The following is a 14,500-nucleotide window of genomic DNA, read 5'->3' as shown; positions in this document are numbered from 1 at the left end:
CATGGGGGAATGTGTTAGGAATTATTTCAGCTCTTATGGCCATATTGCCTTCTCTCCTTTTCTCTCTTCACATTTCCTGCTCTTTTCCCTCTCACATTTCCACCCCTTCCCCCTCTCGAGTCTCACAGTTTTCCTCTCATGTTTGCCTGCCAAGTTTTACTCATTTCCCCCACCCTTTTCAGCTCCTTTTCCTCAAACTTTACCTCTCACATTTCCCCACCTTTCCACTGTTTCTTTTTTCTTACCTCATGTTTCTCTCCTTTCCTCAGGCATTTTTATCGGAGTTTTCTCCTCATGTTTCTCATCGTTTCCCTCTCACATTTCTAAACTTTTCCCCTCACGTTTATCATTTTTTCCCCTCATGTTCCTTATACTTTTCCTCTCACATTTTATGTCCTTTTTTCACTCCTGTTTCTGACACTTATCCCATCAAACTCCCCACCCATTTTTTCCCTTCACTTTTTCTGCCTTTCTCTGCCCTCTGGTTTCTCACTCTTTTCCCCTCAGGATTCTCACAATGTTCCCCTCACATTTGCTGCTTGTTTCTCTCTCTTTGACTGTAAAGTTTCTCACTCTCTTCCCCTCACATTTATCACCATTTTCCCCTCAGTTTTCTCGCCCTTTTCCACACAGGTTTCCTACCCTTCTCTTCCCTCACACTTCTCTCCTTTTTCCACTCCCATTTCTCACACTTTCACCTCACAATTTCTCCATTTTCCCCTCACATTTCTTAACCCACTGGTTCCTGTCAGTGACTGCTCCTCTTCAGTAGTGGATGGGCTTCTCTTGTTTTTCCCTGCAATCCCCTACTCCAAAGAACGGGTGCCAGAGCAGCGCTCCAAGGAGCCCCTGCCTGTGCGTCTGCTGAACAGAATGGCCGTGCTCAGCTTGGAGAGTCTCATGGAGAACAACCTAAAGTGCACTGGGCTTCCTGCTGCAGTTTTGGTTTGTATTTCAGTTCTCTCTAGTCTTCATGGTGTTCTAAAGAAATAGGTGCCCTGAGGGATACACATTGCGGGTGAGCAGCCACTGCACCATCCACCTCAAGCAGATCCATCTCCGTTTTCATCCCCTCACAGTCACTGTGACTCCTGCCTGGACCAAACCACTTGTGATGCTTCTTGATGCTAAACAAAGTCCATCTGCACAGGAAATGCTTTTGGCCCTCTTCTGGAGAAAAATTAAAAGCCTTTATCTTAAAATGTTCAGTTTCCAGAAATTTTTTCTATTTTCACCTCTTTGAATTGCCTTGACATCAAAATACTGCCAGCTGACATTCCAAACTGGCTGGTCTATGTTTGTGTGCACAGAGCAAATGTGCCACACCGTGCCCATTTCCCAGGTGTCTGTTAATGTCCTGTTCAACAAACGGCTGAAGGGAAGGACTCTCCCTGCCCCGCGCGGCTCCGGGGCTGGAGCTGGGCTGGCAGGGGCCGCAGACCGTGCTGGGAGGCCCCGCCTCAGCCCCATCCGCCATCTTGTGTGTCTGCCTCAGCCCCATCCGCCATCGTGTGTGTGTCTGCCTCAGCCCCATCCGCCATCTTGTGTGTGTCAGCCTCAGCCCCATCCGCCATCTTGTGTGTGTCTGCCTCAGTCCCATCCGCCATCTTGTGTGTGTCTGCCTCAGCCCCCATCCGCCATCTTGTGTGTGTCTGCCTCAGCCCCATCCGCCATCGTGTGTGTGGCTGCCTCAGCCCCATCCGCCATCTTGTGCATCAACCCAGTCCAGCTCTGAGGTGAATGTGTTGCTGTTTTGTCAGCAGTCAGGGTCAGCACCAAAAACACCAAAACCAGCAGGATAGTCTACAGGGAATGGCCTAGGCTGAGCTCAAAGCAGCCTGTCCTAGCTTGTCACTGTCCTTTACCCATGAACAAGTCCCCAGGGCCACACAAAGCAAATGTCCAACAGCAGCTCCATCAGCCACTTCCTCCTGCTGGCATTGGCAGACACGAGGCAGCTGCAGCTCCTGCACTTCTGCCTCTTCCTGGCCATCTCCCTGGCTGCCCTCCTGGCCAACGGCCTCGTCATCAGCGCCGCAGCCTGCGGCCACCACCTGCACAGCCCCATGTTCTTCTTCCTGCTCCACCTGGCCCTCAGTGACCTGGGCTGCATCTGCACCACTGTCCCCAAAGCCATGCACAATTCCCTCTGGGACACCAGGAACATCTCCTACACAGGATGTGCTGCACAGCTCTTTTTCTTTATGTTCTTCATCTCAGCAGAATTTTCCCTCTTGACCATCATGTGCTACGACCGCTACGTGTCCATCTGCAAACCCCTGCACTATGGGACCCTCCTGGGCAGCAGAGCTTGTGCCCACATGGCAGCAGCTGCCTGGGCCAGTGCCTTTCTCTATTCACTGCTGCACACAGCCAATACATTTTCCCTGCCCCTGTGCCATGGCAATGGCCTAGGACAGTTCTTCTGTGAAATCCCCCAGATCCTCAAGCTCTCCTGCTCACACTCCAACCTCAGGGAACTTGGGCTCATTGCTGTTAGTGCCTGTCCATTTTTTGGCTGTTTTGTGTTCATTGTTTTCTCCTATGTGCAGATCTTCAGGGCCGTGCTGAAGATCCCCTCTGAGCAGGGATGGCACAAAGCCTTTTCCACCTGCCTCCCTCACCTGGCTGTGGTCTCCCTGTTTGTGAGCACTGCCCTATTTGCCCATCTGAAGCCCCTCTCCATCTCCTCCCCATCCCTCAATCTGGCCCTGTCAGTTCTGTACTCAGTGATGCCTCCAGCCCTGAACCCCCTCATCTACAGCCTGAGGAACCTGGAGCTCAAGGATGCCCTGAGGAAAATGATGCCTGGATCTTTTCAGAAGCAATAAACTCCCTCTTTCCTGCTCCAGAGGCTTCAGAATACAACTCTTCACAGTCTCAGACATTTTTTCCTATTTGTATATTTTTGCATTGGGACCTTTCCTGTTTCTTTTTCTCGTGTTACTACTTTGTGATGTCACATCCCATTTTTTGATGTCACAGACTCACCTTCTATGAAGTCACAGCTAGCTCTATGATGTCACAACCCATTCAATGATGTCACACAACTCACTCAGTGATGTCATGCAGCCACCCTGGAATGTCACAGCCCAATCTATGACTTCACAACCCTATGATGTCATATAGCCACAGCAAAATGTCACATCCTGCTCTGCAATGTCACACACTCCCCTGTGATGCTGTAGCTGCTCAATGACCTCACACAACAAACTCTGTGATGTCATAGCCCAATCTGTGACCTCACACAACCCACTCTCTGCTGTCACAGAGCCCCTTTGTGACATCACAGCTGCTCTGTGGCTCTGTGATATGGATTAGAGCAGATTTTGGCCATTGTAGCTCCAATTTTCCTCGGATTTCTTTCTCTGTGTATCCCAACCCTTTTCCTAGCTTTTCCCCAGAAATCCCAGGAATCTCCCAGAGCTTGGGGACATTTTTGGGTGTTAAAGTGCAGATTTTGGGTATTTTAGTGCAGATTTTGGATGTTTAGGTGCAGATTTTGGGGCTCTTGGGGCCACTTCCCATGCAATTTAAGGGCAGATTTTGGCCATTTTACAGCCAGATTTTCCACAGATTTTTTTTTTACTAGTCATTCCCAGCCATTTTTCCCAGGTTTTCCCCCAGAAATTCCAAGAATCTCCTTAGGTTTGCTGCCATATCTGGGTGTTTTTTTGCAGATTTTGTGTGTTTAATACAGAGTTTGGGGCTCCTGGAGCCAGTCTGCATGAAATATCTATTGTGAATTTAAGGGATTTTTCAAGGAGCTCTGCGAGGCTCCTGTACTAGATTATTGTGTTGTCTTTTACTGAGCTCCATGAGAAACGTTCTGTTCATCAGTGAAGAGGATTTCACACTGAGGGGCAACAGTGCAGCCTGTTCAGTGGCCCAGCAGACTCTGGGGGAAAAGCCTTTTCCTGAGATCCAAGCCAAAGCTGCCCCGAGTCAGCTCCAGCCGTTCCCTGCAGTCCTGTCCCTGGGCCCCAGAGGGAAGAGGTTCCCACAGCCCCCAGCCAGGGACCCGCTCCCAAGGCTGTTGCCAGGGCAGCCAGGGCTGGCACCAGCTGTGATGCTCGGTTTCCCCGGGCCAGGCTTTAGGAATGGGATTCCCCAATTTCCTGCTCCCGCTAAAACTGTGCTGGCCCTCGCTGCCCTCCAGCCTCCCACTGAGAGTACAAAAGGCAAAGACCCCAGGCTTGGATAAGAACAATTTACTGGGCACCGCAACAAGAAAAGGAACAAACAGGAACAGAAACAACAGTAATAAGAGAAGGGGATAACACAAACTATATACAGGGAAATTACAACCAATTACCAACTGGCTCACCCAGCAACGTACTTCATCCTGCATGGGAAGGACATCCTTCTCCTTGGGGGAGAGAGAGAGTGCCTTTCCTGACCCCAGCAATGACCTGAGGTGGGATCGAATACAATGACAGGGCCATGGCCAGACCCTCACATTCTTCAATCCCACCTTATTTCATTGTCAGGGGCAGGGAAAGGGACAGGTTTCCTCCCAGCATGGATCACAGGGAATGTGGGTCACCAGGGTTCTTCCCAATGTGAGTCCTCTGATAGGGGATGAGGTTGGAGACTCAAATTATGCTCTTCCCACAGTCAGAGCACTCACAGGGCTTCCCTTACAGGTGACTCCATTGGTGTTGGGTCAAGTGAGAGCTCTGGGTGAAGCTCTTCCCACACTGGGGACACTCGTGGGGCCTCTCCCCAGTGTGGATGCGCCGGTGGGTGACGAGGGTGGAGTTTTGCTTGAAGCCCTTCCCGCAGTCGGGGCAGCGGAAGGGCCTCTCCTCTCTGTGAATCCGCTGGTGCCTGAGGAGATCTGAGCTGCGCTGAAACCTCTCCCCACACTCAGAACACTCATAGGGCCTCTCCCCAGTGTGGCTCATTTGGTGGATGATCAGCTGGGACCTCTGGTTGAAGCCCTTCCCACATTCCCCACACGTGTATGGCCTTTCCTCAGCGTGGGTGTTCTGGTGGCAGATCAGATTGGAGCGCTGGCTGAAGCTCTTCCCACACTGCTCACACGGGTAGGGCCGATCCCTGGTGTGGATCCTCTGGTGGACGATCAGGTGGGAGTTTCTGCTGAAGCTCATCCCACATTCCCCACACTCATGGGGCCTCTCCCCAGTGTGGATGCGCCGGTGGGTCACGAGGTGGGAGTTGTGCTTGAAGCCCTTCCTGCAGTCGGGGCAGCGGAAGGGCCTCTCCTCAGTGTGAATGCGCTCATGCAGGAGGAGACTGGAGCTGGTGTGAAACCTCTTCCCACACCCAGAACACTCATAGGGCCTCTCCCCAGTGTGGATCATGTGGTGGCTGATCAGTTGGGACCTGCAGCTGAAGCTCTTCCCACACTCCAAGCACTTGTGGGGCTTCTCCCCATCATGAAGCTGCTCATGGACCAGCTCAGAGCCCTGGCTGAAGCTCTGTCCACCTTCCTGGAATTGAGTGGGTCTTTGCTCCTCAGAGGCCCCTGGGATGGCTTTAGAGCTCCTCCTCCCGCGGGATCTCTGGGGCTTTTCCTCCCTGTTGGATTCCTGTGCTGTAGAGCCGCTCAAAACAGCCTCTTCCACGAGGTTCTGCTGTGTGGATTTGTCCTCCCTGGTCTCTATCCTCATCTTCTTGTCCGGGAGAGGAAGGACAAGGAGAGGATGAGATTTGCCTCCGTGCCAGAGGGAAGGGGAAGGACAACTCCCCAGTCCATCCCCAGCAGGACAGTGTTTGCAGCAGGGTTGTCCTGCAGCCGGGGGCCCTGCTGGGCTGGGAGATGGAGCAGGAGAGAGGGGGAAAGGGGCACTGACTTCCTTCTCACCTGCCTGGCTGTCCCGGGGCATCTTCCAGTTCCTTGCAGCCTAAACTAAAAAATTAAAAATTAAAACTAAAATGAAGTAGTAAAAAAAAAACCCAAAACAACAGACAGAGTCAGAATACAACCTGACACCCAGTTAGTTAGGGGTGTTGGTAGCAGTCCAATCAAATTGGGGCGGCAGTCCTCCTGGAGTTACACTTGTGGTTTTCTTGAAGCAAAGATTTTGTAGAAGGGTGTAGTTTTCCTCTGAAAATCCAGTGATGGTGCAGATGGGTCTGGTGCTCCTCTGGGAATCCAGTGGTAACAGGCTGCTTCTGGTGTGGTGAATGTCAGATTATATCCAGGTAGGAATGCTTGGCTCCTCCCTGTGGGTGAAGCATCTCCCAATGGGATGATGTTACTTTTATCAGTGATGCAGTGAACATCAATTGCCCATTAACATAAGATAAACCCCTGGAGGGAGGATGGGTTGTGGAAGAGATAAAGAACACTGCCCCACCTGGTTTTAACAACTGGCCCATTAACAGAAGATAATCCCTGGAAATATGAGGGATGGGCCATGGAAGAGATAAAGAACACTGCCCCACCTGGTTCTCACAGATGGCAATAGAATACATTGTTTTGGTTCCATCTTGGATTGCATTCTCAGAATGGGCTCCAGGCTCCTTGCCCAGGCTCTCTCCAGAACACGCCCAGGCCAATACTCAGCACAGAAAAGCCCCGGGAGCAGCCCCAGGCTGGCCCTGGGCAGGCTGGGGGCAAACAGCAGGGCTGGGGCTCTGCAAGGGCCCTGGGGGAGACGGGAAGGAGCAGCAGAGCAGGGGCTGATCCATCCCCACTGCGCTGGACACCCCAGGGCAGCGTCCCAGAGCGTCCTCATGCACCTGCCAACAACATCCCCCCTGGGCAGCCCTGGCCTCTCCCCCAGCTCACACAGGGGCCGCATCCTTGCAGGCACAGACACGGCAGCACTGCCTCAGGAGCCCCTGTTTGCAGTGCCCAGAGCAGGCCTCAGCACCCCCATGCTGTTGGGGTGGGGAGATGAACCTGAGGGAGCACAAATGCCATCAGCCCCTGGGGCCAGGAAGGGCTGGGCCACAGCAGGGAAACCACTCAGCTTTGGCGTGGCCTCTCAAGTCACACAGAGAGTTTGTTCCCATCAGCTCTGAGTTTCCTGTGCCACTGCAGGCGTTGTTGCTCAGAGCCAGGGCTGCCTGCCAGCCACCCCTAAACTGCCCTGAGCATTGCCTTTGCATCACCCTGGCTTTCTTTACACTTCGTGCTACAAATTTCTTCCTCTTCCCCACCCCTGTTCTCTCCCCTGCAAACAGCCCATCCCTGGTTGCCCTTTCCTCTCTGGCCCCACTCCCCATTGCAGTTCCTGAGTTGGCACCATGGGAACGTCCCTTGGGGAGCAGGATCATCCTCCAAGTGCTTCAGGAATTGTCTGTAGGCTCCTGCAGTGCCTGGGGCTGCTCCCTTGCCAGAGGCACCCCAGGCCAGGGGGGCACATCTGGGCTGCTGTGTCTGGCTGTGGGGCTCCTGTTGTGGGCCATGAGGAGGAGCTGCAGAGGCTCTGCAGGACTGACAGGATGGGCTTTGGGGCTCTCAGGAGAAGCTGAGGGACCTGGGCTGCTGCACCTTCTGAAGAGGAGGCCCAGGCCTCATCCTGACACTGCTGCAAGGCTGCTTTCAGAGAATCACACAATCAGCAAGGCTGGAAATGACCTTGGACATCATCAAGTGCAAGCTGTGCCCTGACACTGCCTTGTCTCCCCTGAGCCTCCTCTTGTCCAGGAGAAACAAGCCCAGCTCCCTCAGCTGCTCCTCACAGGACTTGTGTTCCAGAGCCCTCCCCAGCCTTGTTCCCTTCTCTGGACACGCTCCAGCCCCTCCATGCTGTTCCTAAATTGGGGGGCCGAGGACTGGACACAGCACTCGAGGTGCTGCCTCAAGCAGTGCCCAGCACAGGGGAAGAATCTCTGCCCTGCTCCTGCTGGCCACACTGTTCCTGATCCATAGGAGTGCCAGGGCTGGGATGAGGGACATGGTGGGCAGGGCCTGGGGACAAAGTCGAATTTCTGTCAGCCATGAAGGGTGTCTTGGGTTTTCTAATAAAAATAAATAAAAAAGTTTATTCTATTCCATCTTTTGGAACCTGTCTGGGGAGGTGTTTTTTCTTTATCTCTTGTATCTCAGGAGGGAGCGTGCAAGTGCCTTTCTAATAAGCCAGCTGTTAAAACCGGGTGGGGCATTGATTCTTATCTCTGTTCACCCTCCCATTACCTCCATGGGGATCTCTTCTGTTAATGGGCCATTACAGCTCAGCAATGACATTTAAAAAATATTTTGGGGATATTTTTCAGATATTTTGGTAGCAGTGTAAAGATATTTGAGAATAGTTTGGGAATGTTCTTGGGAGTATTTTGGAGACATTTTGAGAAGATTCTGGAAATATTTTAGGAACATTTCAGAGACAATTTAGAAACATTCTTTGAATATTTTGGGGGGAATTAGGAATATTTGGAGGATATTTTGATAAAACTGTTGGCATATTTCAGGGACATTTTGGGAATATTTTGTGTACTTCCCAGAAAGATTCTGGGAATATTTTGGGAATATTTCAGGGACAATTTAAAACCAGTCCATGCACATAATTGGGAATTTTTGGGGAGAATTTCATAGACATTTTAGAAACACTCCATGAATACTTCTGGGAAACTTTGGGAACATTTCAAGGGATTTTAGAAACACTCCATGCACGGATTTGGGAATATTTTTTGGGAATGTTTCAGGGGATTTTAAAAACATGCCATGCACATCTTGGGGGATTAGAGAAACATTCCCCACACATATTTTGGAATTTTTTGGGAATATTTCAGCGTCATTTTAGGCACCCACCCCGCAGATTTTTGGGAATTTTTTGGGAACATTCCCGGGGAATTTTCTCTCACCTGTCTCCAAATTACTCCAAAATATCCACAAAATTACACAAAAATTACCACAAAATATGTCCAAAATATGTACTCTCAAAAAGCCAAAATTACCCCAGGTTTACCACAAAACATCCCCAAAAAATTCACCAGAATTCATCCAAAATATCTTGAAAATATCCCCACAATTACCCCAAAATATCCAAAAATATTACATTAAGATTCACCCCAAATTATCCCAAAACATGCCCATAATTACCCCAAATTATCCCTAAAATCTCAGCAAAAATACATCAGAATTAGACCGAAATTAGCTCAAAATAGCCCCAAAATTACTCCAAAATATTCCTCAAATTTACTCCAAAATATCTCCAAAATATCCTCTAAGTTTCCCAGGGGGGTCCGGGAGAGAGGAGAAAAGAGAGGGGGAGGGGCAGAAATGGGTCTGGGGTGGCCCAGGGGGATCCTGGAGCATCCCCAAATAAGTCTGGGGTCTCTGGGGGTCCCCAAATGGGTTTGGGGCTCCTAACTGCATCCCAGGTGCCCCCACATGGATCTGGGACAGAGTCCCAAAGGGTTCCAGAGAGTTTTTGGGAGTCCCCAAATGGGTCTGGGGTCTCTGAAGAGTCCCAAATGGGTCTGGGGGTGTCCCAAGGGGGCCTAGAGGAAGTTGAGGGGCCCCAAGAGGTTTTTGGGGGGATCCCAGGGAGGTCTTGGGGCTCCCCAAATGGGTCTGGGAATTCCCAAGTGTCCCCAAAAGAGTCTGGGGTCTGCCAAAGGGATTCCAGGGGGCCCCAGGTGTGTCCCAGGTCTCCCCAAAAGGCTCTGGGGTCTCCGTCCCCTTCACCTTGGGTCACCTGGGCAGGGGCTTGGGCAGGATCTTTCAATCACTTGCTACACTTGGGACTTGGCCCCTGCTTGACAAAAAGGCTGATGGAGCTCACAGGCTCCTTCCGGAGAGCAGCTGACCCTGCAGGATTCCTCTGTGCAGGAGAGTTCCTGCAGTCACAGACTTGCTTTGATAAATATCATGGCCTGAGCATGGAGTTGGCTTTTTCCCTGCAGGGAATTTAATATTCTGTATTCGTTTTCCAAAACTCTCTGTCAGAGATGGCTCACTGAAATGATTTCTCTGCTCCCAAGACATGAAAATTACTTTCTTTTGACTTTTTTTTTTTTCCCATTTCCCTCTCTGTTCTTTATACAAGGGTTTGGTTTTCACTGCTGAGGTGCAGGCTATCCCAAAATATGCCAGGACTTTGGAGGAGTGGTTTTATGGAGATGATGGCTCTGGGCTGGGAGCCACACTTCCCAGCTCTGGCCCCAACTTTAGTACTTGCTCTACAGAAATCAACGTTTTCCCAAACAGACACCTTGGGTTTGGAGTTGCCCAACTTGAGGCCATCAAATGCTGCTCTTCAGAGCCTGCACATCTTCCCCCTAAAATCAGATGGAGATAAATGGGTCAAATCTTTCCAAGAATCTCTTTTAACACATCACCACCTCAAAATAGAAAATCTTCCTTTCCCTAAGAGAATCTATTTCCAGCTAATACCTCTTTCCCACAATGAAAATAATCTGATGATCTATAAAAAGGTTTTTTTTGTCCAAAGCATAGCCCTTTAAATTTTTTCAGCAGGACCACTGATAAGAAAAAGATAAGAGATAAAAAAAAGTTCAAAAGGAATAACTAAATTTCTGAGTCATCATGGAGTCAAAAGAACTGGTACCAGATTTGGGGTGAATAAATGGCCCACTAAACTTCCAAATAAATTTTTGCTGAAATACAGACTTTCACTTTAAAATAAATTGAAAAAAAATTAAAGGAAGGGAAAACTGACAAAATTAAGATCTGTAAAACTATCAATGACTTTCTTGTCTGAGCTTTCCATTTGAATTAATCTTTTAAGTTTTTGTCTTTTTTCCAAAGGATCAGCACAGAGCCTCCCAGCAGCAGTAACCTCCTGTGACACACAAAATTATGTTGCAATCAGGAATTCTTTCAAGGGCTGCAGCCCAAGCACGTACCTGCTTTCAAAGGAAACAGTGCAATTCAACTACCTACAGGTACTAAACAGAGCTGTGGGGTTTTAATTGTGGGACACCGCGATGGCAGGAATAAGACCTTTCTTACATAAAAGGAGATGGAAAAAAATACTGTTTAAAAAATGCTGATGAGTACTTTGAGAGATCAAGCTCTAAGTGACTGTGGTGTTTGAAACCTTGATCAGAGCTATATCCCCTTCAGATAATCTGGAAAATCTTTGGGGCTGCTCTGGGCTGTGATATATTCATCTGAAATATATGATGATATCACTGTTCCGATATTTAATACTGATAAAACACTGATAAAAGTCATGTAATGAAACTGGTATTGAAGAAGAAAACTGCAAAATCATCAAAGACAAGCATATGCCCCTGCAGAAGACTGACAAAGTTCTCAAAGGTGAAAAACTTTACTGACATGGGAAGAAATAAAAAGCAACTTAATTCAATTTTACACTCTTGAGTGGTTCAAATTCAAAATTCAGAGTATAGGTTGGAAAATCAACCAAGAAAGTCTGCTCTGGTCAAACTCCTGGAGTTCAACAAGCACCTAGAGTCTTTCAGCAATCCATCCACAGGTTTTGAAAACCAATCCACAGGAACTGAGAAATCCAGAGACAAGTCTGTCCCAGTGTCTTTGCAGCCTTTGCTGGGAAATCCATGGCCAGCCCCAAGGCCCTGCAAGACCCAGTTATCAACCATCTAAAATTCACACCCTCAACTTGCAGCTGCTCATTTCCCCAGCAACTGAGTTCATTTCTCTTCAGTGCATGCACAGATAGTCATGACAATGAAGCATTAAAGAGAAGAATATCTCCCAAGGACAATCAGACAAGTCAAAACACTGCAGAATTCCAAAGTGAGGAAGTGCAGGCTGGTGCCCTGAGCCAGGCTGGCTGCTTGTTGGGGGTTAGGTTTGCTCCTTTTTTACTTTTAAGAATTATTTCCCCCCTAAGTTGCCATGGAGATTAAGTGTTGGATGCTTAAAGAGTACTTGACCAAAAACAAAGAGATGGCCAAAAGATCGGTTGGGGAGGTTTTATCTTATCTGTTGTAACTCCAGAAGTGGGGAGGTAACTGCCTTCTCTGATAACAAGCCAGCTGTTAAAAACCGGGTGGGGTATTATCTCTTATCTCTGCTCAGTCTTTCACTACCCCCATGAGAATATCTTCTGTAAATGCACCATTAAGGCTCAGCAATGGCATGACACATTTCATCACCCTATTCTGAGATGCTCTACCACAGAGCAGAAGGCAAACCATTTCTACCAAGATAAAAAAGAGCCACAGGTGTCATCAGGAACTCTGGTGTTCCCATGAGACTCCCAAAGGATGTCTGGACCCACTTCAGGACCCCTGGCTCCACAGGACCATCTCTGCTTCCAACAGGACACATCTGCCACACCAAGAGGGCTGACTTTGGACTGTTTCCAACGCCCTGACTAACAGGGTGTCAGGTTGTATTTCTGCCTCTGTAAAAGTTTTTGTTTGGTTGTTTTTTTTTGTTTTTTTTTTTAATCGTTTGTTTTTTAGTATTTGGGGTTTTTTTGTTTTTATTTTTGTTTTTATTTTTGTTTTTATTTTGTTTTGTTTTGTTTTTGTTTGTTTGTTTTCTGAGATTCCTTGTTTGTTTGCTTAGTTTTTCATACTACAACATTTGTATTTTTAATATCCCTAGTAAAGAACTGCTATATTTATCCCCCAAATCTTTGCCTAACAGCCTTTTAATTGCAAATTTACAATAATTTGAAAAAGGGGACAGGGGGCTTACATTCCAAGGGAGACTCCAATCCTCCCTGGCAGATACCTGTCTATCTAAACCAACACAAAGGGTCTTGATTTTCAGATCTATTCAGAGTATATTGGAAGGTGCTGGATGTCAATTGGACATTGCTGGTATCAATCTAGAAATAAGGAAAAAAACAAGGACAAAACAGTTCTCTCTGCATTGTTTTCAATATGGTGTATTCACTTTGAATACACTCTGTCTAATTGACCACAGAAGAAACCTTTAATGATTCCCAGAGGCTTTTCTTCTTTGAGTGTTTTGAACAAATGGTTATGGGCCTTTGTCACTGAATTCCTGAACTGAAGAGCTCAAAAAAGAAGAGGCCTCTGGAGCAGTAAAATTCATCAGCGACCACCAAGGGGCTGAGGATCCATCCTCATCAGAGCAGGAATGAACAGAAATGGGCACAGCTTTGTGGCTGCCCCAGCTCTGGGATGGGCCCTGGGCCTGGAGCAGGAGCAGCTCTGGAGGGCCCCGAGGCCGGGGCTGTTTTGCTGGCCTGGGCAGATGGGATGGCAGCAGGGGCTGCAGAGCTCTCAGGAGCTCAGGGACAGGGCAGCAGGGCACACGGGGAGCCTCCTTTTCCCTTGGGCCAGCACCTTGCCCGTGGCTGGGGCTGAGTCCTGTCTGAGCTGCAGCTGCTGCTGTGCCCTCCCGAGGGGCTGAGGCCGTGGGGCCCCTGCCCAGAGCCCCCTGCCCTGAGCAGAGCTGTGGGGCCAGAGCTGGCTGGGCTGTGCTGGGGAGAGGCCCTTGGTGCTGCACAGAGCTCAGGGCAGCTGGCAGAGCTGGCAGGGAGCTGGGCTGGGCTCAGAGAGCCTGGCACAGAAACCATCCGTGTCCATCTCAGCCTGGGGGAGCGTGCAGGGGCAGGACTCAGCCCAGGCCTGGTGGGGCAGGGCCAGCGCCTGGGGAAGGCATTGAAAACAGGCAAGTGGCCCAGAGAGGAGGCTGCTCTGTGCCCTTGGTGGCACGGGCAGAGCAGGGAGGGGGCCCAGGACATTTGTCCCCAATGGCAGCCTCTGTCCCCAGGCGCTGGCAGCCCTGGCTGCTGGGCCCAGGTTTGGGGGCACTTTGGCTGTGGCCCAGCTCCATCCTCCTGCGGGGCTCAGGGCTGTTCCCGGCCATGGCCAGCCCTGCCCGGCCTCTCTGCTGGCCCAGAGCCCGGCAGAGCCCGGGGCAGGGCTGTCTGTGCAGCCCCACAGGGGCCACGGGCTGTGCAGGAGCTGGCAGAGGCTGCCCAGCAGGGAGGCCGTGGGGCACAGAGCCCCAAGGCTGCCGTGGGCACCACGGCACAGGGGCCGTTCCCACCCGCAGGGCTCCTGTCCTGCCCTGGGCCTGCACAGGGGCTGTGGCACCATGGCTGGGCCAGCGCGGCACAAAGGGGCCACGCAGCCGCTGCTGGGGGCTGACAGCAAGGCCAGGCACACACAAGGAATTGCTGGGCACTGCCTGTGCTGCCCAGGGCTGACTGTGCCAAAGGCACGGCTCAGCTGCCCTTGGGGGCTGCAGGAAAACTCCAGAGCCCAAAGAGCCTCCATGGCTGTGCTGGAGATCAAGGCTGGAGGAGGGAAAGGCAGGGCTGCTGCGGGATGGGGAGAGGATTGAATTCCAGCACACACCTCACTTCTCTGATCATCCCGGCACGGTGCTGGTCCCTGTTTCAGCCTGGAGCACAGCAGATGTTGATGGGACAGGAGCCCTCCGGGGCTGTCAGGGACCTGCAGCTTGCAAGGTGCTCTGCTCTCCCTCAGCTCCTCTCTGAGAGATGCCAACCCCAGCTGGGCACCTCAGGGCACAAGTGGCACTGCCTGTTCATGGGCACTCACCTGATCTCTGCCTGGAAAGGGGCACAGGTTTTAATCCCTGTTCATTTTATAATATACAAGCACATTTTTATTAGCTGGG

The 14,500-nt window shown here is 50.3% G+C and overlaps 2 protein-coding genes across 2 annotated transcripts in view; one reads left to right on the top strand and one right to left on the bottom strand.

Moving 5' to 3' along the window:
• Positions 1 to 14,500, bottom strand: part of LOC310921259 (uncharacterized protein) — a 90,258-nt gene that overhangs the window by 41,298 nt on the left and 34,460 nt on the right. The window lies entirely within an intron of this gene.
• LOC310921264 (olfactory receptor 14A16-like) overlaps positions 1,899 to 14,500 on the top strand; it is a gene marked incomplete at both ends in the record, with an annotated part of 496,219 nt that continues 483,617 nt past the window's right edge. The window contains one exon of the mRNA XM_083881381.1: positions 1,899 to 2,764. Coding sequence (XP_083737507.1) covers positions 1,899 to 2,764 — 866 coding nt within the window. The remainder of the gene's footprint in view (positions 2,765 to 14,500) is intronic.

This window comes from Zosterops lateralis, assembly GCF_965231275.1.
Source record: "Zosterops lateralis genome assembly, chromosome: 33".
In the NCBI taxonomy this organism is placed as follows: Eukaryota; Metazoa; Chordata; class Aves; order Passeriformes; family Zosteropidae; genus Zosterops; species Zosterops lateralis.
The sequence above is the reverse complement of the archived record's forward strand: the minus strand, read 5'-3'. Positions and strand labels throughout refer to the sequence as shown.